At 52.6% G+C, this 24,227-nt stretch overlaps 3 protein-coding genes across 3 annotated transcripts in view; all 3 read left to right on the forward strand.

Moving 5' to 3' along the window:
• The first annotated feature begins 934 nt into the window (after nt 1-934).
• LOC128810481 (C-type lectin domain family 2 member B-like) lies at nt 935-2,907 on the forward strand. The gene is made up of 5 exons (XM_053983339.1): nt 935-1,122; nt 1,795-1,893; nt 1,996-2,174; nt 2,375-2,475; nt 2,566-2,907. The coding sequence occupies exons 1-5, from the start codon at nt 1,074-1,076 to the stop codon at nt 2,678-2,680; spliced, it is 543 nt and encodes a 180-aa protein (XP_053839314.1). The 5' UTR covers nt 935-1,073; the 3' UTR covers nt 2,681-2,907.
• An 11,755-nt stretch (nt 2,908-14,662) lies between these two features.
• On the forward strand, nt 14,663-15,646 carry LOC128810414 (killer cell lectin-like receptor subfamily B member 1C). The gene is made up of 4 exons (XM_053983218.1): nt 14,663-14,726; nt 14,830-14,984; nt 15,248-15,363; nt 15,458-15,646. The coding sequence occupies exons 1-4, from the start codon at nt 14,699-14,701 to the stop codon at nt 15,579-15,581; spliced, it is 423 nt and encodes a 140-aa protein (XP_053839193.1). The 5' UTR covers nt 14,663-14,698; the 3' UTR covers nt 15,582-15,646.
• A 5,902-nt stretch (nt 15,647-21,548) lies between these two features.
• The window catches only part of SGPL1 (sphingosine-1-phosphate lyase 1), a 31,457-nt gene continuing 28,778 nt past the window's right edge, over nt 21,549-24,227 (forward strand). Inside the window, exon 1 of the mRNA XM_053984212.1 lies at nt 21,549-21,592. Coding sequence (XP_053840187.1) covers nt 21,590-21,592 — 3 coding nt within the window. The 5' untranslated portion in view covers nt 21,549-21,589. The remainder of the gene's footprint in view (nt 21,593-24,227) is intronic.

Raw genomic sequence — 24,227 nt, forward strand, 5'->3', positions numbered from 1 at the left:
CTCTGGGAACAGAGGTTTTTTTTTGTTGGAGGCAGAGGTTTTTATTGCTCTTCTCTCTTTCTTTTTTTAAACTTTTTAGAGGATTACAGTATCTTTAATATTTACTTTGGTATGGAGGCTTTTGTTTGGTATGAATTTGAACTCTTTATCCCTCTATAGTTTTAAGCGTTATAGGGAAAAAAGTATCTTTTTCCCATAGTTTTATAAGAGGTTTTTAGCTTTTAGATTAAGTCATCTCTTTATCTCTCTTGTTTGGGACTTAATTTCTTCTTTACTGACTTTGAGGATTTCATCTTGTTATTTTACATGTTGGGTTGTTTTTTTTATGTTTGTTTGTTTTTTCCTTGAGGGAGGATTGAAGCACTGAACGAGTTAACATCGCGCCTGCGAGCCTGCAGAAGGTCGCGGGGCGCTCTGGGGACAGGGGCCCGGCCTGCCTGACACAGCGGCCAGGCCGGGCTCCTTGCTTGGTCTTCAGCCAGAGGGAAAAAACCAAAATAGTTCCCGACTTTCTTTCGTCTTTAACATGTGTGTTTCACAGAAGCGTGTACAACTTTTAATAGCTAATAGTTTTGCATCACTTTGAAAAACACCTCCCATGCAAAACCAAAGCAGGTGGAAATCGCCGACAACTGGGATTCATTTTCACTGCCTGAGGCTCCGCAGCGGGGGGAGGGCCGCCTGGGCTCCTGTCCCGAAAAACCCGCCCTGAGAAAAACGGACCCACGCCGGAGAACCTGAGAAGAACCTCAGCCCCTGGAGAAGCTGCTTCTGAGGGTCTCCCCCTCGCGGTACACAGCCCTGCCCTCCTCCCCCTCGCGGTACGCGGCCCTACGACCGCTCCCCTCCGGGGCGGGGCTCGGCTCGGCTCCACCCGGCTGCTACATCTCCACCCCTCGCTGCTTTCTAGTTATTGGTTACCCAAAAGGACCAAATTCCGCTCACACACCATCATCGACTCCGAACGACAGCCACTGCGCCGCTGCTCGCGGCCGGGATCGGAGGGGCTGCGGCGGGTGGCGAGGTCGTGACGAATCGGAGCGGCGGCGGCACCCGGAGCCCGGCAGAGCGGGATGGCGGCGCTGGAGCTCGGAGGCGACTCCCGCCCAGGAGCGACCCGCGGTCGGTTGTGCCCCAGCTCGGGGCTCGCTGCGGGCGGAGGGGCCACCCTGAGGGGCAGGGGGGTTCTGGCGAGTTCCTTGTGCCGGGTTCCCCCGTGTCCCCCCTGCGCTGGGATCGCGGAGGGAGCGGCTGCCCGCGCTCTGCTCCTTGCCCGGATCGCTGGGGACGAGCCGATACCGCAGCAGCGATGGCTCATCCCGGTTGCTCCGAGCCCGGGATAGTTGCCGGCCGTGCGGCACCGGGCTTGGGGCCGCTGCTCGGGCGGGAGGTGTCCGTGCCCGGCTCGGGGCTGCCACGGGATGAACTTGAACGTGCCTCAGAGCCCAAAGCGCTGCACGTGCCGGGCGGGGCAGAAAGCGCCGCATCCCGCCTCCTGCGGGGGCGGAGCCGCCTTGGCTTCTTGCTCTGCTGAGTCCCACCAGCGGCTGGAAGCAAGAGCCCCAGCTGCCCCCAAGGCTGTGCAGTTCTGCTGCCAAGCCTGTGCCCACAGCTGTGTCCCTGGCTGTCCCCACAGCTGTGTGCCTGGCTGTGCCCAGGCTCTTGGCTCTCTGGCTGCCAGCTGAGTGAGGGGCACACTGGCTGCGGGGTCCCTCCTGTGCTCCCTGGGCACGGGGTGAGCAGATTCCAGGGCCGGGTCTGGTTCTCGCAGCCAGCAGCTCTTTCCTGTTCCAGGTAAATGGTTCAGGTGCCATCCCGTGCTCGTGGCGGTGCTGATTCTGCTGCTCCTGGTGCTGGTGCTGGCTTTGGGGGTGGCCTTGGCTGTGCAGTCAGGTAAGGGAGGGGCAGCAGGCTGGGCCCAGCCCCTCGGGGCAGAGCGGGGTCCCTGCTCCCTGCAGAGGGGAATCCTCAGACCTTCTCCTCTTCCCCCTCCAGCAGCACAGCTTCCACTTACACCTGCGACTCCGCTGTTGGTTCTGGGCTGTCCCCGTGGCTGGGTTGGGTACAATGGGGTCTGCTACTACTTGTCAAGGGATTACAGCACCTGGGAGCAGGGTCAGGAACGGTGCTCCGAGCTCAGAGCCTCCCTGGCCATTCTCAAGGATGAGGAAATGGTGAGTGAGGGGCTGTGGGTGGTGTGGGGTGGCTGAGGGGAGCCTGGGGGTGCTCCTGGGCCGGGCCGGGTGCTGGTCGGGCTGGGGGTGCAGCCCTGTGCCGGGGCCTTGCAGGGAAGGAGCCCCAGCGTGCGGGGGCAGCCCCGGGCCCGTGTCCCCCCGAGGGGCTGGGGCAGCTCCCACTCCTCTCTCCTTGGCAGGATTTGCTCTTCCGCCTCCGCGGGAACGTCGATTACTGGCTCGGGCTGCGCAGACGGGGCGAGCGCCTGCACTGGGGGGACGGCAGCAGCTACAGCTCCTCGTGAGTGCCGGGGAGCCCGGCAGGGCCTGGAGGGACAGGGGCACAAGGTGTTCCCCTGGGAACCAGCGCTGTCTCTGCTCCTCCCTGCAGGGTTCCTGTCCTGGGCAATTCCGAGTGTGTGTACCTGGCTGACGATAAATTCAGGAGTGAGATGTGCTCAAATGAGCGGCCGTATCTCTGCAGCAAGGCCCAATCTCCCCTGTAACAGGGGCTGGAGAAAGGACCTTGTCCACATTGGGCAGTGCCAACTTCGTCTGTTAACCTGGCACAGGGCTGTCCTGCTTCAGCTGCACCCTGTGCCGTGCACTTTCTTTTGGTTTGAAAAGATAGGAGGCTGTGAAGGAAGGCAAGGGCCTCCTGTGAAATGGAAAAGGTAAACCCCCTCCCTCCAAATTACCACAATTTCAAAATAAAAAGGCTCTCAGGCAAGGATATGGGAATGGGAATAACAGTTCTTTACTAGGAAAAAAACTAAATAAAAAAGTAATTAGTACAAACAAAACTACTGATAGAGTCAGAAACCTGACACCCTGAGGAGTCAGGGTGTTGGTGATAGTCCAGTTAAATGTTGGCTGCTCCTCCTGGTCCTGGAGTGGCAGATGAAATCCTGTGGAAGCAATGATCCCGTAGAAGGGTGTAGTTTTCTCTGAAGGTCTGGTGCTAGAGTAGATGGGCCTGGTCTTCCTCTGGGAATCCAGTGAAGAGGCTGAGCTGCTGTCTCAAGAAATGCTGATTTTATGCAGGTAGGGATGCTTGGCTCCTCCCTCTGGGTGGAGCATCTCACAATGGGATGATGTAACTTTCTCAGTCATGCAGTGAGCCATTCAATGGCCCATTAACAGCAGATATCTCCCCGGGGGGGGAGACATTGCTCTTGGCAGAGATAAGAAAACTGCCCAACAGAAGATACCTGCCCCACCTCCAACAGATGGCAAATAGAATATATGCTTATCTTACAAGCCAGGACATTATCCACCCCTTATTCTATTTCCATCTGCATCGCAAGTTCTCACTTAAGACTAGGTTTCCCTGTGGTACACAACGGGTTTCCCCATCTTTCTGCATTACCCATCAAGTGTAACCAGTCCTTGAGCAAAAACAATCCCACGGATGGGTTTGTCTTTGCCTGAGGTGGGATTAATCCAAACAGTTTTTCCTAAAATACCTTTCATGTGTACCACAGGGATTTTATCTCCATCTACTGTATGCAAGGGTTCTGACTGGACAGGACCAGCTGGATTGATGGACCCTTGGGTGTTGACCATCCAGATTGCTTTTGCCAGGTTCATTTCCCAGTTTCTAAATGTTCCCCCACCAAGTGCCTTAAGGAGTCCGTTGCACCATTCAACTTTGCCGGCAGCTGGAGCATGATAGGGAATATGATATATCCATTCGATGCCATGTTCTCTGGCCCAGGTGTTGATAAGGCCGTTCTTGAAATGGGTGCCATTGTCAGACTCAATTCTCTCAGGTGTGCCATGTCTCCACAGGACTTGCTTTTCCGGGCAGTGGCATGAGGCACAGGGTAGGTCTCCAGCCATCCAATGGTGGCTTCCACCATGGTGAGCACGTAGCGCTTGCTTTGGCGTGTCTGGGGCAGTGTGATGTAGTCAATCTGCCAGGCCTCCCCGTACCTGTACTTGGACCACCGTCCACCATAGCACAAGGGCTTCACCCACTTGGCCTGTTTGATGGCAGCACACATCTCACAGTCATGGGCAACCTGAGAAATGCTGTCCATGGTTAAATCCACCCCTCGGTCTCGTGCCCACTTGTAGGTGGCATCTCTGCCCTGATGACCTGAGGCATGATGAGCCCATCAAGCCAGGAACAACTCCTCCTTATGGTGCCAATCTAAGTCTATCTTTGACACCTCTATTCTTGCTGCGTGATCTTCCTGCTCGTTGTTTCAGTGCTCCTCATTAGCCTGACTTTTGGGGACATGGGCACCTACATGAACGGACTTTCACCGTTAGTTTCTCCACCCGAGAGGCAATGTCTTTCCATATATCAGCAGCCCAGATTGGTTTTCCTCTACGTTGCCAGTTGGCCTTTCTCTACCTTCTCAGCTAGCCTCACAGAGCATTGGCTACCATGCACAAATCGGTATAAAAGTAGAACTTTGGCCACTTCTCCCTTTCAGCAATGTCCAGGGCCAGCTGAATGGCCTGAGTTCAACGAGTTGGCTCGATCCACCTTCTCCTTCGGTAGCTTGTGCAACTTGTCGTATGGGGCTCCATACGGCTGCTTTCCACTTCCGGTTCATCTCTACAATGTGACAGGAACCGTCAGTGAAAAGAGCATAGCGTGTTTCCTCTGCTGGTAGTTGGTTATAGGGTGGAGCTTCTTCAGCCCTTGTCACTTGTACCTGCTCCTTGTCGTCAGTGAGACCAAAGTTTTCACCTTCCGGCCAGTTCACAATTATCTCTAAAATCCCAGGGCGATTCAGGTTTTCAATACAGGCACGCTGGGTGATGAGGGCAATCTATTTGCTCCATGTGGCGTCAGTGGCATGGTGGGTAGTAGGAACCTTTCCTTTGAACATCCACCCCAGCACCGGGAGTCGGGGTGCCAGGAGGAGTTGTGCTTCCGTGCCAATCACCTCCGAGGTGGCTTGAACTCTTTCGTAGGCAGCCAAGATTTCCTTCTCTGTTGGGGTGTAGTTGGCTTCGGACCCTCTGTAACTTCGGCTCCAGAATCCCAGTGGTCGGCCTCCAGTCTCACCAGGCACCTTCTGCCAAAGGCTCCAGGACAAACCATTGTTCCCGGCTGCAGAGTAGAGCATGTTCTTGACTTCTGGTCCCGTCCTGACTGGGCCAAGGGCTACAGCATGAGCAATCTCCTGCTTGATCTGGGGGAAGGCTTGTTGCTGCTCAGAGCCCCAGTGGAAATCGTTCTTCTTGTGGGTAACCAGGTACAGAGGGCTCACAATCTGGCTGTACTCGGGAATGTGCATTCTCCAAAAACCTATGGCACCTAGGAAAGCTTGTGTTTCCTTTTTGCTGGTTGGTGGAGACATTGCTGTGGTCTTGTTGATGACTTCAGTGGGAATCTGGTGTCGTCCATCTTGCCATTTCACTCGCAGGAACTGGATCTCTCGGGCAGGTCCCTTGACTTTGCTCTTCTTGATGGCAAAGCCAGCTTCTAGAAGTATCTGGATGATCCTCTCACCTCTCTCAAACACTTCTGCCGCTGTGCTCCCCCACACAATGATATCATCAATATATTTTAGGTGTTCTGGATCCTCACCCTTTTCCAGTGCAGCCTGGATCAGTCCATGGCAGATGGTGGGACCGTGTTTCCACCCCTGGGGCAATCGGTTCCAGGTGTACTGCACAGCCCTCCAGGTGAAAGCAAACTGAGGCCTGCATTCTGCTGCCAGAGGAATGGAGAAAAACGTGTTAGCAATATCAATAGTAGCATACCACTTTGCTGCCTTGGACTCCAGCTCATACTGGAGTTCCAGCATGTCCGGCACAGCAACGCTCAGCGATGGAGTCACTTCATTTAAGCCACGATAGTCCACAGTCAATCTCCATTCTCTGTCAGATTTGCGCACAGGCCAGATGGGGCTGTTGAAGGGTGAGTGGGTTTTGCTGACCACCCCTTGGCTCTCCAGCTCACGAATCATTCTGTGGATGGGGATCACAGCATCCCGACCCGTCCGATACTGCCGGCGGTGCACTGTCAAGGTTGCAATTGGCACACGTTGCTCTTCCACCCTTAGGAGTCCTACTGGAGACAGGTTTTCTGACAGTCCAGGCAAGGTGTTTAATTGCTTAATGTCCTCCGCCTCTACAGCAGCTGTTCCAAAAGCCCACCTGAGTCCCTTTGGGTCTTTGTAATAGCCGTTCCGGAGGAAGTCTATGCCTGGAATACACGGAGCGTTTGGGCCAGTCACTACAGGATGTTTTTTCCATTCCTTCCCAGTTAGGCTCACCTTGGCTTCCACCAGGGTCAATTGCTGCTATCCCCCTGTCACACCAGCAATGGAAACAGGCTCTGCCCCCACATGTCCCGATGGTATCAGAGTACACTGTGCACCAGTATCAACTAAAGCATCATGTTTTTGTGGCTCTGATGTGCCAGGACATCGGATCCACACCATCCAGAAGATCCGGTTTTCCCATGCCTCTCCCTGGCTAGAGGCGGGACCCCTCTAACCCTGGTTATTATTCCTTTCCTGGGCATACATACTAGAGGTTCCTTCAAGGGGGTCCGACAGATTGTACCCGACAGCTTGGTCATGGGAGGCTGAGGCTACCTTCACCTTGGTGGAACTCCCCCAGTTAGAGTTTCCCTCCTTGAGTTGACACACCCGTGCTGCCAGGACAGAAGTGGGTTTCCCATCCCACCTTCCCATGTCTTTCCCATGGTCACGCAGGAAGAACCACAGATTAGCCCTTGGGATGTACCCTCTCTCTCTAGCTGGGGAATGTTAGGCTCTGACTTTAGGGCCTGTGACTCGCACCGGTGCTGCATTAACCTTCCTCATCTCCTCTTTGAACTCCTTAATCACAGCTGAGATATGAGCCATCATTGGGCCATTAATCATATTCTTGTAATTTCTAAGTTTGTTGGCAACAGAACCCACCGTCTCTCGGTTAGTGTCAGCATCGATTGTTGCGATGAAAGTGGTGTACTGAGATGGCCCAAGATTTGCGGGACTCCACAGCATTTGCCCTGTGCACCTGACCTTGTCGGGGTCATTATCATGCTGTCCATCCCTCCCAAAGAGTACCTCCAATACTGCCACTTCCCTCAGCTGTTAGATCCGTTCCTCAAGGATCTTCCAGCGCATTCCATGATGGTGCTCCTGCATTCTCTCCCTGTGGACAAACCTTTCTCTGACACTCATTAAAAGCCGCTCCCAGAGAGAAAGGGACCCTGGCTCCCTTACAAAAATCTGATTCATACCTGAGTCCTGGGTCAAGGGTCCCAAGTTCCTTGCCTCACCACCATCCAGCTGGATGCCTGTACCCATAAAGTCCTAGACCTGGAGTAACCAGGTAGTACAAGCCTCACGCCCTCGTCGCACAATGTCTTTGTGCAGATTATGGAGACTTCCGTACGCCAGGGACTCGGTGATGATCGCAACCTCTGGCTCCCCTGTGGGTTGTGAGGTTCCTCCATTCCTATCCCTGTCTGGGTGCTCTGCTTTCATCTTAGACCTCCTTGTTTCTACTGGGGCAACTGCTACTGGTTGGGACTGCCTTTGTGGTTCAGCTGGAACCTGGACAGCTGTAACATCTGTGGGTTCCACAGCTGTACTATTAGACTGTCCCTCTTCAAGGCAAAGGGAGGGTTTCTCACCAGCTGGGGAAATGCACTCCTTCAGCATCTCACGTATCTCCTTAACCAGAACCCTTACCCAATCTGGGTGGTTCATTTCTGAGGCGGGCTGCGGGGCAGGGTCAGGCTCTGGAGCAGCAGCATCTCTAGTCTCTGGGGCAGTGTCAGGCTCTGCAGCAGTATCCCTAGTCTCTGATGTAGGTGTCAGGGTAGTTATCCAGGTTAATCTTTCCTGGTCTCTGAGTGCTAAATAGAACAGGCCTATCAGCAACACCAGCCCTTGTATGATGTCATTAGCATTTAGAGTGGATCTTAACCCTTCAAAAACTGGTGGAGCAGACCTAAAAGGATGGTTAAAAGGTTGGTAGAAAATTTCCCCCGGTGTCATTTCCTCACAGTAGGTACCATTATTAAAGTAACCCCAAAACCATACAGTTAGTGTGTGATAGCTCTGAATCCATGTACCTGCCTTCCAGAGGAAGTTAAAGATCCATGAAATCCTCACCTTATTAACCCATAAGCCAAACTGGATAACAGCCACAGCAGCCTTAGTTATAGGACCCATGTCTAGATAAGGGCCTACAAATGGGAGAAATACAGCCACGACCACATGCCACCCAATCCAGGGTAAACTAGACCACATGGTGACACTTGAAGATGTTTCTATATCAGCACAAAAAAAAAAAAAAATAGATTACTTTAGAACTGTTAATCCTTTTTTTGTCTCAATGCCCTCGAGCCCCACATTGGGGGCCAAAATCTGTCTTCGTTTGAAAAGACAGGAGTGTGTGAAGGAAGGCAAGGGCCTCCCGTGAAATGGAAAAGGTAAACCCCTTCCCTCCAAATTACCACAATTTCAAAATAAAAAGGCTCTCAGGCAAGGATATGGGAATGGGAATAACAGTTCTTTACTAGGAAAAAAACTAAATAAAAAAGTAATTAGTACAAACAAAACTACTGATAGAGTCAGAAACCTGACACCCTGAGGAGTCAGGGTGTTGGTGATAGTCCAGTTAAATGTTGGCTGCTCCTCCTGGTCCTGGAGTGGCAGATGAAATCCTGTGGAAGCAATGATCCCGTAGAAGGGTGTAGTTTTCTCTGAAGGTCTGGTGCTAGAGTAGATGGGCCTGGTCTTCCTCTGGGAATCCAGTGAAGAGGCTGAGCTGCTGTCTCAAGAAATGCTGATTTTATGCAGGTAGGGATGCTTGGCTCCTCCCTCTGGGTGGAGCATCTCACAATGGGATGATGTAACTTTCTCAGTCATGCAGTGAGCCATTCAATGGCCCATTAACAGCAGATATCTCCCCGGGGGGGGAGACATTGCTCTTGGCAGAGATAAGAAAACTGCCCAACAGAAGATACCCGCCCCACCTCCAACAGATGGCAAATAGAATATATGCTTATCTTACAAGCCAGAACACACTTCCTCTCAGGGTCACCTCAGTACCTGTTCATCCCCAGCGCCAGCGCTGGGCTGGGGGTTCAGAGGAAAAGTCTCTGCAAAACATCCTGCCACCCATGCTGCCTGCAGTGACTGGATTGCCCTCATTATATGTGAGAAACAGGCTCGGTATTTAAAATTTTTATAGAAGTCTATTAAGGGATAAAATCCTGTGCTGAGGTGCTTGGCTATTTTACATGGTTAACTTCTTTTACATGGTTAATATGTTCTTATTGTACTGTAACTTCATAGGTCTATATGCATATTCATGAGTTTGTACATATTCAAACATTCGCTTGAGTTTACATGTTCTTTTGCTTGCTTTTAATCTTTGACTTGTCTTCATACTGTCTTGTAGATTAAACTATTTTTTTTTCTTGTGGTTCGATCTTGTTGTATTTTCACGCTCTGATAGCCAGGGTCAATAAATTCTTTTTTTTTTGGATGCCCTGGTTTCTGTTTCCATTATCTTGTCTTCCAGATAAGATAGTCCCTGAATGTGGGGAATCACTCAATTATTTTACACCATTTTCTGAGTTAGTTATGTTATGAACAGTTTCCAGGTGTTCCCCAGAGACGCGGGCAGGGCTTTCCTAGTTCCCATGGCAACACTAAAAGAAAACTGCTAACTCTAGCTAAGTACCGATATTGAAATGCTAATTAGCTAATTGCTCTGTTTGTTTTCTCTAAACTACCTGGCCTCCCACCCCTCCAGCTGCCATTCTGGGACTAACATGCAAATAAAAACCCCTTAGGATCATGGGAGTATTTTTAGGAGATAAAAATGAATATAAATCAAAAACTGAACACAATAGAGGAGTCTAGATAAATGCCCTAGCTGAGGAAGAGGGAAACACATCCCCTGACTGGCTTTTAACCGTCTCCATCACCTAAGAAAGAACAGACTATATTAGGCTCTGAGAAGCAGGGAGATAGAGACAGAGAGCCCTGGTGCTGCCACCATGGAAGGAGCGGGGACAGCTGTTGTTCTGGACTTCAGCAACAGACTCTGCACACCACGCCTCCTCATCCTCGGGCCACCGGTGTGCCACAAGGAAAGGAGAAAGGACAGCTGCTGCTCGGGACTCCAGTGACCGACTCTGCACGCCGCCTTCCTTCCGGCTGCCTGGGAAAGCTACAGCCGCGGGGGCGAGCTCTGCGTCAAGCCCCCTGCCCAGCTGATCTTTTTAATAAAGAGCTGAACATTAATAAAGGCATTAGCCCTGTTCATTTCAGTTACATGATAAAATTATTTGAACACTTCACAGTCTCTACTATGCTACGGTCTAAAATAATATTACACTACTATTTATAAATAAGCTATATGGTGCATACATAAACTGACAGGTTATACTATATCAAATGCAGTAATTACAAATTTTACTATATCAGGATTTTTGTGATCAGTAATAGCTTGCAAAACAAAAGTTAATACATAAAAACGAAAGCAAATAACTGCATTTGTTATTTATAACATTATACAACAAACTCAGTTGGGAAATCCAAATCACCCTGGGCTCTTGGAAATCATCACAAACCGGCCTGAAGGTGAGACTTTTGGATTGTCCTTGGAAGATGTGAGAAACGACCCTCACTTTTAAAATTTTACAGGTTTATTAAACCTTAACAAAAAAATACAACAAGTGATGAATAAGGAAAAATTACAGCGCTGGGGTCTCTGGGACTATCTGCCCCGTGCCCTTTTACAAAATGGATGCTCTGCCTTCTATACCCTCAGCCCCTCCCAACGCTTTGTCAGTGAACCCCTTCTCTGCGTGCACTGGTGCAGATCACTTCCTTACATCTCGATTGGAGCTCAGGTGTTGTCCTCTCGCCCCTCCTGGTTATAAGCCAGCCCTCCCCAAATGCCTTGGCAGTTTGTCAGTCGCTGTTCCCGGAATGTAAGTGCTGGGATGAAGCTCTCACCTCTCCGGACATCCAGACTCTGTCGAGTCCCTGGAGTTAAACCAGCCCAAAGTCCCTCTTACCTTTTGCTGCTCTCAGGAGGGAAAAGCAAAGCAGGCAAAAGCATCCCCAGACCGCCTGCGGATCCATGGTGGGCTCCGGGAGCCGGGCGGGAGGCAGGGAAGGGAGGGGGGTGGGAGAGAGGGACCGCACAACAAAAGTGGGCAAGATCAGCAGTGTCAGGCGATGGGGCCCGACCTGCTCCCTGTCCCCGCCTTACCCAAGGAAAGGCAAATAATTAAACCTTTGTACCAACCCCCAGCAGCCGCGGAGCGTTTGGAAATCAGCTGAGGTTTGCCGAAGGCCGGCGGGAGGGGAGGAAAGCGGGAAGAAAAAGAGCCTCCAGAAGCATTGAGGGGTGGAGGAATTGCCCGTTTGTCCTGACGCGGGAGGGGGATGCTCAGAAAGCTGCTCGGTCTTTTGGTGAGCTCTCTCTTCCCATCACGGGAGAAAAGGCAGTTCCTTTCAAAAGAAAAGACCCAGAAGGGGAAAGGGAGAAACAGCTTTTCCATCCTTTTAGCTGGAGACTGGGATTTGCAGCCTGGAGGCTCAAGTTACTTAAAGGGCCAGGCTGGAGGGAACGGGGAGCATTTTGCTTTGCAGCTCTAACATTTAAGTTACAATGCAGGTAGTTAAGAGACTCTTTTCTACTAATTCCCTACAGCCTGCTATTTACACAGCTCAGCAAAAGAGTAGCTCTATAGTATATGGTTGAGTGATTTACAGAGCAAAACTTGCACTTTGTTGGGTATGATTTATTGGACAAAAATGTCTTCGTGCTGACTCTGAGACATTTTGGTTTTTGCTTCAGCACTGGTGCTGAAATTTGTTTCCTGCAGGATATGAGTACACCTGTGTACCCCAGAGGCGAGGCAAATCTAGAATGAATTGGATATAAAGATACTGCAGACCAATAATTGATATATTCATGCACACCCCCTATATATATGTACGTATATGGTTGTCTCTTCTCTGGATGCAGAATACTGAAGAAGAAAAAGGAAGACCTGTTTTTTTAACTGGAAAGGGAAGGATATCAGTGCTAGCCCATTCCATCCTGGTTTTTTTTGATACCTTTGTTACTATTGAATCTACTTTTATAAGTAAATAACTGTCCTTCTGTCATTCAGCTGCTCTTACAAAGATCCTAGGCAAGGCTTGTGTACCCCCAGAAAGAAACGGGAGACTGCTCAGGGAATCCATCTCTAAATCCCTTGGCCCACTAACCATACAGTATTTTTTTTAAATGCATGAACTTTCTGATTGCTGAGTTTAATTGTTTTCTAAAGACACCAAAGTAAGAAGTGGTGACCCAGCTCAGGGTCCTGGGAAGGCTTTTTGCTAAAAAGAATGGGGGGGTGGAAAAGGGAGGCACTTCATGTGTCGTTCTGGAAGTGATCTGCATATTGCAGTGGGATCTTACAATGGCACATAAAGAGAGGGGGAAGCCCTTTAAGGCCAGGGACAGCGATGTTTGCCCTCAATATTAACCTTGAGATTATGAAAATGGGGCTCTTTGCCTCAATTCAAACCCATAGAACAGCACCATAAAGGTATTCTCCTTCCATTTAAACATGAAAATCACGGATAACAGTGATTCCCAGTCAACTGAAACACTGAAAATCATGAAGAAGGTGTGTTTTCCTTCAACTGAGACCCTTCAAATCGTAGGTGAAGGGAGATTCTCCACAATTCAAACCCAGACATTTATGGAAAAGGGACTGTTTCCTTTAGTTTAATCCCCTTTTTTTCTCATAAACTCCTTTTCTGGGGGTACTGGGGAGGGACTGGGGGCACTTCCCTCTCCTCAGTGGTCACACCTGGGACTGCTTCACGTTAGAGGGTGAGGGGAAGCTCTGTTTAGTGCCAGGAAGGAGCGGGAGAAGCTCTGGGCGGGGGCGAATCCCGTTGGGAAGACGGGGCTTGGGCCGGTTGCGTGTCTGATCTCCGGCTCCGACCTCCGCAGGGCAGCGAGGAGGCACCAGGGAGCTGGGGGAGCATGGCCCTGAGTGAGGAACGGACCAGCTGGGAACGAAATGTAATAGAACAGGATAAGGTGCTGTAGAAGAGCCGCGCCTGGGGAGGGTCTCCGCTGCGCCGTGTCACTGAAAGGGCCGCACCGAGGGACCGTCGTGGCGCTGAAAGAGCGGCACGGGGAAGGCTGGGAGGTGTGAAGGGAATAAAACACAGAGAATGTTGTAAAATGTCATAAAGGTACGGCACCGGCAGTGGCCGCTGCCCCGTGTCGCCAGAGGAGCTGCAGCCGCTGGATGCGGCGGGCGCGGCGCAGGCAGTGCCGAGGGATGGACTGAGTCCGACCCGGCAGCGACTTCCGCAGTGGCCCAGGGGCGTGGGGGCTACGTCTGATCTCAGAGATCAGGACCAGCATCTTGGTCTTTTATCCCCACAATTTTCCGGGGATAAGGAGGGGTGTTCCTCTCGCAGTAGATCGTGCTGCATCTCCCTGTCCTTTTCCCCCGTGGGCAGCAGCCCCGTATGACGGTTTGCCTTCGTCTGGAGAAAAACCCCCAGTGCCCCCAGCCCCTCGGTCCCCTCCCCGGGCCGAGTGTCCCCAGTCGCTGTCGGGCTGTGGCGGGGGCAGGAAGCTCCAGCCCCGCCGCCTGCTCGCACCACACCGTGCCAGCGCCAGCGGGTAGAGGTGCTTTGGCTTCCTGTCCCCTCCCCCGTGTCCCTAACCCAGTGCCACCACCCCCGAGTCCCCAGCCTGTGCCCCCCCGGCTCTGGTGACACATGGAGGACGAGAACGGCTACGTGATCTTAGAGCGTGGGGGCAAGCGGGGGTCTGCGGGGAGGTCCCCACCCCAGCAGGGTGCAGGTATTGGGGTCGTGTCCGCCGGGCCCCCTCCATCGTTGGGGGAGAGGAACTGGAGGGAGGCGGGTGCAGGCTGAAGCCACCCAGGAGTCGCCAAGAGCTGCCCAGGGTGGGGAAACTGAGGCACGGCTTGAGGGAGGCAGGTCTGGGGGTTTTTTCTTGATGCTGTGGTTGTCTGCTGTCCCACCCCCCCGAGCCGTGACCCCAAAAGATGGAGCAGAGGGGGTTTTTGGGGTCACCCAACTCCTCGTGCTCCTGTGCAGGGGGGGGGGGGGGTGTCTCACTGAGTTGCTTTGCCCCAGGACTTTCTGCCTTGGGCTCTGGGGGTTCAGGAAGGCGACGGGTGCTCCCTAGCCCACTCTTTTTTCCATATTCCTTTCCCAGTAGCAGGATATGGCTTTCAAGGATCCCAGAGGGTCCCTGCAGCATCCCCCCGCTGTTCCCGCCGTCTCCTCAAGGCCCTGACGGCCGCCCTGGCGCTGTCCCTCGTGCTCTGCCGTGAGTTTGCAGGGTGGCAGAGGGCTCCGGGCACCCCTTCCCACCCCACCCCCGATTTGCCTGACCGGGCTGGGCATCCCCCTCTCGCAGTCTCCTGGTGGGTGGCACAGCAGTGGCAGCCCAAGGGGACGGCAGGTTACGGGAACGCCTCGCTGGGAATCGCCCATTCGGACTGGGATGGAATCCTCAGGGAGATGCGGAGGATCCTGTGCCCGCCCCGAGGTAATGCATCCCCCAGGGGGCTCCTTAGAGCCTCCCCCCAATAAAGGGAGGCCGGAGATTCCCTCCGGTCCCACAGCGCTGCCTCAGCCCCGTGTGCCCGCAGAGAGCGAGGGATGCCGGCTGTGCACCGTGGGCTGGATGCTGATTGGGGCCAAGTGCTACTGGATTTCCGACGGGATGAACCCTTGGAACAAGAGCCGGGAGGACTGCAGGGACCGGGGCTCCGCGCTGCTGGTGCCCTGGGATCAGGATGAGCTGGTGAAGGAAATGATGGCGCTGGGGATGTGGGATGCGGCTGCACCCGGGGAGCTGGTGCTGCCAGGGGGGCTGGAGGCACCCATGGAAGGGTGAGGGGCTTCCCAAAATCCTGGGTTCAGCCTCCCCGCTGTGTCCAAGCCCCCCAAGCTGTCCAAGCTGTGGCAGAGTGCGGGGGGCACGGGTGGGGCTCAGTTCTGGGATGAGGACAGAGCCAGTTTTGGGGTGACCGAAACAGCGTCATCACTTCTCCTTTCCCCGGCCAGGAATTCCTGAATGAAACCCTGCAGAAACCCACACGGCACTTCTGGATTGGCCTCTCGGTGCCTGCGGCTGGGACGGGCTGGACGTGGGAGAACGGCTCCGACCTCGACCAGGACCGGTGAGCACCGGGGGGAGCGCTGGGGGTCGGGAGGGCACCCCATTGTTCCCCGGGGATCCCCGGGGTGACACGAGCTCCTTCCTGCCACCCGCAGGTTCCAACTGGACTTCGGGAAGCAACCCGGAGCCTGTGGAACGCTCAAGGGGAATGAGATCAGCCCTCAGAACTGCGACACGAGGCTGCAGTGGATCTGCCACAAAGAATCTGCCGAGATCTGAACCTCCATTGCGCCCCAAAACCAGCGTTGATGCAGGAAAAATCCCAATTCCTGTGGATCCGGCAGTTCCCCTGGGATGGGCAGAGCCACAGCCTGTGAAAGTCTCTCCAAGGCGGGCGATGTAGGAGAGAAATCGACCTAAAAAACCGAATAAAACCTAAAAATAACTTGTGGAAATGTAATTTTGAGGCAAACATTGGGAAGAGGGATGGAGAAACGTGGCATTTTAAGGGGTGTTTTGGTGCTGGGATGATCCGAGATTCAGCCGGAGGGGCGGAACTTGAGACTAATGGTCCACAGTGTCCCTGTCCATGTCCCCTGTGCTCCCCCCACGTGTCCCCCGTGTCGGGGGGACCCGTGGGACCCCCCAGGAGTCCAAGGCCAGCCACAGTCGCTGGTCCTGGCAGCTTTTGTCTGGGAGCAATCCTCAGATATTCCCAATTTTAGGAGCTGTTATCCCCCTTCGGCACCCGCAGCCTCTGAGCCCCTGCTGGCCTGTGCAGAGGCAGCTCAAGGACAACCAAACAGCGATTAATTAACTTAATATACGGCTCTTAATTAGGGGGTAGGAGAAGTGAGGCCCCAGGGCTTCTCTCTGAGGTGATGCCACTCCATGCACAGGGCCGGGAAAGCCGGGCTGTGAGCTCTGCAAAACCATGTGTCCATTTTCAAATACATCTGGAAATGTATCAATAGATCCATCCCATGGATCAATTCCCGACGTTTTAGGCCTCTTTCAGCGGCAACTTATTGACTCTCATCTCTCAGAGATCAAGACGAACATTCTGATCTTTTTTTTTTTTTTTCCATTTTAGGGGGCTATGGGTTTTTTTTTTTCCCCACTCGCAGTAGCTCCCTGTCCTTTCCCCCGTGGGCAGCAGCCCCGTATGATGGTTTGCCTTCCTCTGGAGAGGAAACCAGACCAGAGGGAAAAAACACCCCATCGCCCCCAGCCCCTCGGTCCCCTCCCCGGGCCGAGTGTCCCCAGTCGCTGTCGGGCTGTGGTGGGGGCAGGAAGCAGCACACCGGGCCAGCGCCAGCAGGCAGAGATGCTTTGGCTTCCTGTCCCCTCCCCCGTGTCCCCAACCCAGTGCCACCACCCCCGAGTCCCCAGCCTGTGTCCCCCCGGCTCTGGTGACACATGGAGGACGAGAAGGTGATCTTAGAGCGAGGGGCAAGCGGGGGTCTGTGTGGAGGTCCCCGCCCTGGCAGGGTGCAGGTATTGGGGTCGTGTCCGCCGGGCCCCCCCGATCGTTGGGGGTGCGGGCGTGGCCCGAGACTGGGTGGGGGTCGCAAAGAGGAGTGGTCCTGGAAGTGTCCGGCGGTGTCACTGTGGGGATTGAGGGTCCCAGAAGGATCTGGAGGGGGATGGGGACATGGCTGGGGACCCTGCGGGCAGGAAGCTGGGAGTGCAACCCCAGGGAGCCGAGGAGTTGTATCGGAGTTGTAGCGGAGTTGTAGCGGAGTTGTATCGGCACCTGCACAGGAGCTACAACAGGTCGGGAAGGTTACAACTGCACCTGGCAGTGACTGCTCCCTGGGTGGATGCGGACACTTGGCACCTCTTGGAGCCCATCCCAGGGTGATTCCCGAGGGGGAAGGAGCACACAGTGGGGAGGCGAGCGTGGGAATCCAGGCAGGAGGGGAGAAGTCATGATGCCTTAAGTTTTAGCTTTCATATTTTCCAGATTCTGTACTGAATTAGTATTTAATTCTGAACTTCATGCAAAGTTCTCACCGTTCAGTCAGACAAAACAAGCCTTTTCCAAACCCAGAACCAAGGACACCGCTGCAGCTTCAGCCCAAAAAGTGCAAACAACAGCAAATTAAGGAGAGCAAACTGAGAGGATGGGACTGCATCACCCGGAGCTGGAATTGGACAATTAACTCCAATATGGAAATGGACCAAAACTTAAAAGAGTCTGAAAACTTGTGACACGCCATCCATCTTGGGAGCGGCCACGGCCAGGCTCCTGTATTGCCCAAGGTGTATCCTTTGAGGACTTTTAATAAACCTCTACTTTATTCCTTTAACACTGTCTGGCCTCTGTTCTAGGCAGCCTCTCAAGGCATCAGTCGCTGGTTTATTATTATTATTATTATTATTATTATTATTATTATTATTATTATCAACAACAACAACCAACAACAATACCCTCTCTCCATCTCAAAGTCACCTCCTTCCATCCCAAAGTCACCCCCTTCAGGGCATGGCCCCCCTCCCTGCGCACTCCCAGACGGTCCTGGGGTGGTCTCTGGGTGGGTTCCATGGGGGTTCCTCAGGGTGGATCCTGGAAGGTCCCCATGGGACCCTCTCTTGGACCTCCCAGGAAATTCCAGGAACCCACCCCTTGGACCTCTCAGGACCTCTGAAACCCCTGGGACCCCCATGGTACCCCCTCCCCACACCCCTCCAGGACATCCTGGGATGACTTAGGACCTTCCAGGACCCTCCCAGGAAGCCCAGGAACATTGAAACATTGCTCCCAGACAAAAAGAGGGACAGCTCTGGCTGGCCTTGGCTTCTTGGGGCCACCTCAGGCTGCCCCCAAGGCATTTTGAGTGACACCCTTCCCACCCTCTGGAAAAGAACCATCCTTCACAGACAGGCACCCCCAGCTGAAAGTGGGATTTGGCTGAAGCAAGGCCGAGGAGGAAACAGGGGTTTGTTCCATCCAGAGAGTAGTTATAATTCCCCCTTCCATTTCTTTGTGGAAAGAGGAAAAAGCCCTCCTTTATTTCAAATTTGACTGCTTTCAGACTCGACTTTTGCATCAGAACATGAATTGATTGGTCCTGCTGGATTGGTCTCCGTGACAGTTTTTCTCTCATAAATATATAACCAATGCCAGCCCCCCACAGGATCTTGGAGCACTGCAAAGCCGTGAATGTGGATTTTTGTCTCTCCAGCCCCCTTGCAAGCCGTCCTTTAAAGGAGCTGTGAGAGTTTTAGCTCAGGCAGGTGATTCTTGGCCTCTCCTGGGAAAGGCAACTCCCTTCTCTGAGACAGCAGTCACTTTGGCACAGTCTCAGCATCAATCCTGCCACCTGTGAGGAGAAGCCAAGCTGCTCTGATATTTTAAAAATTCATCTGAATAGTGGGAAAACCAATTTCTACCTGGGCTGTATGATAGACCAAAGAAAAATGGAAATGGGTTCAGGGCCAACCTGCACCCATTTGCTCTTGTGCCACCACTCTCCCCTCACTCAAATGGCTCCTCTCCCTCCCTGGTGTGGCTTTTCCTCTCTACCCAGGTATTCATAGCAAGATATTCCCTTCTACCTGTGCTTTTAGCCATAATAAACACACCAAGCTCTTTGTTTCCTGGCGTTAAGTGAAGGTGTGTGTGAAGATTAGCAGTGATGAATCGAAAGAGACTCTTTTCAGGGCTGGAGGAACAAAAAATATTTCCTCTCACCCCCTTGAGAGCAGGATGCTATTTAGAATGCATAAATGTGGGTTTTAAGGTGATTTTCTGGAAGGCTGGGGTCACTGGAGTTTGCAGAGGTTTTTACAGTGGGAAAGCACAGCTCCTCTGGGGTTCTCTTGAGCAGATGCTTTCTGTCTTGGCAAGCACGTGGGAAGAAGACCTACTTTGTGAGACTCGTATTGGGTTACTAACAGACCTGTTGGATCCTTTTTTCTGCTGAAAAGAGCGCCTGCTGTCTAGGCACAGCTCTAAAAACCATCCCAGGTGACGCTGTTGAGCCAGGGATGGGCAAAATGACTCGTAGGATTTCAGAAGGCAAATGAGACTTTATTCAAAAGCACTTCTCTCTTTTGTAGAGAACATCATGAACATGAATTCCATTGGTCTTAAAGTGAAAACATTTCACCTGATTGGTACACCAGACTTAGGTCAGTGTGGTGGAACATATCTGTAAACAATGTGAACGGAAAGCAAGATAATAGATTGTTTACATTCCTGCCGGACTTTTTCCCAGGCAGAAATCTTTCTCTTTTTCTCTCTGACTGAACTGAGAATATCCACACCCAGGAGGGCAGTGTGCTTGAGATAAAAGCACTGTCTGCAGGTGTCACCTTCTGAGAGGTGACAGCTTGGGTGGCACGGTGGCAGCAGACAAACAGTGCCTGTGAGGCGGCAAACTACAAATGCCAGGAGCTGATCTAGTGTGTCTGCTTCAAAAGAGTGTAGGGACAAAAGCGAGGGAGGTTAAGGGCAAAAGTTTAAAATGCTGTGCCAGAATCTGTCTAAAAGGCCGCACAGATTTATAAATTCTAAAGGCAGGGTGTGTTCTGTGGAGTTTAACCAGAGATAGCTTAATGTGGGCATTTGCTCCTGCCGCCGTCGCCCAGGAGAGGGGCAGTTTGTCCAGCTCTCCATGGCACAGTGCGCTGCAGCTGCTCCAGGAGCTCGTTTTTGGGAAATGACCAGATGCTGCTGTGGTACCTGTCCAGTTCACACCTACTGGCAACCAGAGCACCCACCTGTGTGCTTGCCCTCAGAACACAGCCCCAGCTGGAGCTCTGCTGTCACTGCACGGGCAATTACTGATGTGAAACGTTTTCCCTTCCTTTTGTTGCTGCCTTTCCCCCCCCCGCAACTATTCTGCACCTTCAAAAAGTTCCTTTGCATAACCTAAATGCCTTGGGGCGTTTGTCAGGTTTGCCCTGGATAACTGAAAACCACTGAGCTGGTCCCAAACAGTATTCTGTTTACTGTATTCATTTCATGAGGTCAAAATTAATGCCAGGGGACACCGAAACCTTTAACCTCTTAAAACTCTCCTGAACACCTGGGCAGTTTGGCTGTTGGCACTCTTCCCATGGTTAAGTTTTATGGAAAAGCCTCATGAGCCAGCAGCCCCCAAATCCTTCTCCTGCCAATAAACTGTTTTTGGGATCCTTGTGGTTGTCAGTCACGGGTGTGGGCAGCGAGGGTGATGAGAGGTCCCACCTCATCCACCCAGAACAGAGCAGATTTTAATCCATGCATCAGCAGAAGGAACAGACTGGATAATGCTGTAACAGCCAGTTACAGCATTATTTATATATATATATAAATATAATATATATATATATAAATATAATATAAATATATATAAAATATAATATATAATATATTTTATATATATATTATATACATATATATACATATACATATATATATATATATATGTTCCTGCCTTATATATGGCACCAAACAAAACCTCTCCTCTAAAGATATCACAAAATTATTTGGGTTGGAATGGTCCTTAAGGGTTGCCTTGTCCCCACTGCCTGCCATGGGCAGGGACACCTTCCACTATCCCAGGTGACTCCAAGCCGCATCCAGCCTGGCCTTGGACACTTCCAGGGATCCAGGAGCAGCCACAGCTTCTCTGGGCAACCTGTGGCAGGACATCTCCAACCTCACAGGGAAGGATTTCTTCCTAAAATCCAATCTAACGCTGCCCTCTCTCAGTGTGAATCCATCCCCCCTTGTCCCAAGTCCCTCTGCAGCTCGCTGGAGCCCTTTTTGGGCGCTGGCAGGGGCTCTAAGGTCTCATCTCCCTGGGGACTTTTCTTCTCCAGGTGGACACCCTGGGCTGTCCCAGGCCGGATCTAAAGCAGAAGGGCTCCAGCCCCAGATTATTAATAACCGGGGCGGGCTTACAAGCTGTTTGTTGTTGTTGTTTGTGGGTGTTTTTTTTTGGTTGTTGGGTTTTTTTTTGTATTTTAACAAAAAAACCTCCTGTCTGTAAGGTTTTACCGCCTCCCTCCAGGTGAGGGCGCTGCTCTCCCGCCACCGCCCCGCCCTGAGGGGGCGTGGCCTCGCCGCGATGGGGGCGTGACATCCCTGCTGGGGGCGTGGCCTTCCCGCGTAGGGGGCGTGGCTATACACGCGATGGAGCGTGGCCTTCCCGCGGTGGGGGCGTGGCCAGTGGGCGGGGCAGGGCCGCGCCGGGACCCCGCGGGGAGCGGGAGGAGGAGGAGGAGGAGGAGGAGGAGCGGGGAAGAAGAAAAGACGGGAGGAAGGAGCGAAAGAGCTGGCGGCGGCAGGAGCGATGGTGAGCGGGGGCTGCGGGGCCGGTGCGGTGTCCCAGAGCGGTGTCCCGGCGCGGCCTGTGAGGCAGCGAGGCCCGGGCCTCGAACGGCGGGGGCTGGGCGCGGGCTGGGGGGTCGCGGACGCGCCTCAGGGGGTGCCTGGCCGAGGGTGGGTGTGAGGTCAGGCCCTCTTTTTAGCCCCCAGCCGAGGCCCGTGCCCTTCCCCCTAAACGTAAACGTGTGTTTTTATTCACACACTGCTTTCCTCGTTCGCCGCAGTTACCTGGTTTCGGGGCAGAGAGGATCAGAAATGGTGTTTTCGCCCCTGTCTGGTTAATTTCACTTGGGTGGGGCACAACGATGTTTTCCTTGTGATTTTGGTGGAGGTGCTGATCTGGCTGAGAGAAGTCGCGTTTGCTGATTGATTGTTGTATTTTTTTTTTTTTTTTAGAGACACGGTTTGCTAATTGGCTGTTATTTTTTTAGCTGGGAGCAAACTTCGGGATTGCTTGGAATACAGCTGGCCCTAGCCCGCATTGGCACGGCATGAATCTTGCAATTCCTCAAACCTGGAAGGGGCACTAGTGGGTTTTTTTTTGTTTTTTTTGTTTTTTTTTTTTTTTTTTTTGGTTTAGTTGGGTGTTTTCCCCCTGTCATCAAGGGAAATGGAGATCACATCTGCTGAGTGATAAATGGAACAGCGTTATCTTTGTCCCACTCCTTTGTCCCGCTTGGCTGTTGCATTCCCAAGCTCCCAAGTGCTGCTGCTCCTTCCAGCTTTGGCGTGGGACAGCACCAAGAGCCCGCACAGCTTGTGTTGGGGCTGCTTTCAGCTGCCAAAATTTGGCACTGGCTAAGTCCTTGGCTTGTTGAGCAGGGGGCGGTCCAGACTGGCCTGGGGCTGCTGGAGCCGTGCTGTGCGGTCAGGCTGTTCTCACCTCAGCCCCTTCTGTGCCAGAGCTTTGCGGAGGAAATTGCTGCTCATTGCACCTGAAAGACCTGCCCAGGTCTGCTCTTTTATTCACTAGGTTAGACAGTAGCTATTGCACAGGATCCCTGGCTACTGGAAAGCTTAGGAAGTTGGCTTTGTACTCGCGGAATGAGGCTTTCCTATGGAGAAACACTGACACACGGCATTTTCCCTAAGCTGTGGTTTCACTCTGGCATCCTTCCTGTGACCTCAGCAAAAGGCAGTGCGAAGCACTGGAGATTTTCTTACCTAGACGGGGTAAAATCTTTATTTTTCCGTGTTCTGCTCATGTCCACCCTACTCGGAGTTCCCCACCCTCTTCTTACCCTGAGAAGTTGCATCTGAGTCGCTGAGCAGGGGAGGGTTTGCTGAGGTGTTGCCTCATTTCCTGCCTGGGGTTTCTCCAGCAGTGCTTGGTGGTGTGGAGATAAAAAATCCCAGCATTTATTGAGTGTGGTGTGCCTGGTGTGGCAGCAATCACAGCATTGCTGTGGCTCCTGTGCTTAAAGGGGTTCTGTGGAGCCCCTTTCTGAGTGAGGATTTCGGGGTTCTGCTTGTCTCTTTTTCCAAATACACAACTTTGCCAATAAAAAGACGTCTCCATCTGATCTTCTCCTGCACCAGCTGCTTCTACCACAGAGCTGCTGAGAAGGACTTGGGGGTGCTGTGGGTGGCAGCTGGTCCTGCCCTGGGCTGAGCCCCAGCAGGGGAGGGGGGGATTCTGCCCCTGCTCAGGTGAGACCCCACCTGCAGAGCTGCCTCCAGCCTGGGGGACCCAGCACAGGCGGGACCTGGAGCTGCTGGAAGGAGTCTGGAGGAGGCAACAGGGTCATTAAAGGGATGGAGTAGCTCTGCTGGGAGAGATGGGATTGTTCAGCCTGGGGAAGAGAGGCTTTGGGGTGACCTCATTGTGGCCTTCCAGTGACAAGATGGGTGGAGAGAGACTCTCTACAAGAGACAGGGGGGAATGGCTCCACACTGACAGCATGTTAGGTTTAGGTTAGGTATGAGGAAATAGCTTCTCCCTGTGAGGGTGGTGAGAGCCTGGCACAGGGAGCCCGGAGAAGCTGTGGCTGCTCCATCCCTGGCAGTGTCCCAGGCCAGGCTGGAGGGGCTTGGAGCCGCCTGGGATAGTGGAAGGTGTCCCTGCCCATGGCAGGGGGTGGAATGAGATAACTTCAAGGTCTCTCCCAAACCAAATGGGTGTGTGATCCTACATTTCTATTGCTCCTATTCTTTGCATCCCAGGCAGTGAAAGTAATTTCTTTTCAAGTACTACCAGGCCTAGTACATGGTTTAGTCCTGCCTTTAAGCATGATCTGAGATTTAGGATTCTACCAACTGATGTAGCAGCAGGTGTCCTGGTCTGTTTGCTGCGGTGATTGTGATACAGTTTTCTGTATTAGGAAAAATTTATATTTCCTAGAAATCTGCGTGTAGAAGTCACTCAGAATCCTTTGTGTTCTTTTACCTTTGCCTCTCTTTGCTCATCAAGATTTATCCATGCCGTATCAGGAAGGGCATGTGACTAGATATTGCAGGGGTTGAAGGGTTGTGCGTGTCGGTGTTGATAAGATAATTTTTGAGGATTCTGCCCTATGGTCAGACTTGCCCTAGAGCAGGGCCCGTAATGTAGAACAGCAGCATTCAGTTTGTGCTGATACTGGGGGCTTTGTCTGAGGCTTGCA

This window comes from Vidua macroura, chromosome 8, assembly GCF_024509145.1.
Source record: "Vidua macroura isolate BioBank_ID:100142 chromosome 8, ASM2450914v1, whole genome shotgun sequence".
Classification (NCBI taxonomy): Eukaryota; Metazoa; Chordata; class Aves; order Passeriformes; family Viduidae; genus Vidua; species Vidua macroura.

What these genes read in the sequence shown, in the direction of transcription:
- LOC128810481 (XM_053983339.1), top strand. Translation starts at nt 1,074, where the DNA reads ATGGCGGCGCTGGAGCTCGGAGGCGACTCCCGCCCAGGAGCGACCCGC. An exon ending in GGCCTTGGCTGTGCAGTCAG is followed by an intron (nt 1,894 to 1,995) that starts GTAAGGGAGGGG and finishes TTCCCCCTCCAG; the next exon opens with CAGCACAGCTTCCACTTACA. An exon ending in TTCTCAAGGATGAGGAAATG is followed by an intron (nt 2,175 to 2,374) that starts GTGAGTGAGGGG and finishes TCTCCTTGGCAG; the next exon opens with GATTTGCTCTTCCGCCTCCG.
- LOC128810414 (XM_053983218.1), top strand. Translation starts at nt 14,699, where the DNA reads ATGCGGAGGATCCTGTGCCCGCCCCGAG. An exon ending in CCTGGGATCAGGATGAGCTG is followed by an intron (nt 14,985 to 15,247) that starts GTGAAGGAAATG and finishes TTCCCCGGCCAG; the next exon opens with GAATTCCTGAATGAAACCCT. An exon ending in TCCGACCTCGACCAGGACCG is followed by an intron (nt 15,364 to 15,457) that starts GTGAGCACCGGG and finishes TGCCACCCGCAG; the next exon opens with GTTCCAACTGGACTTCGGGA.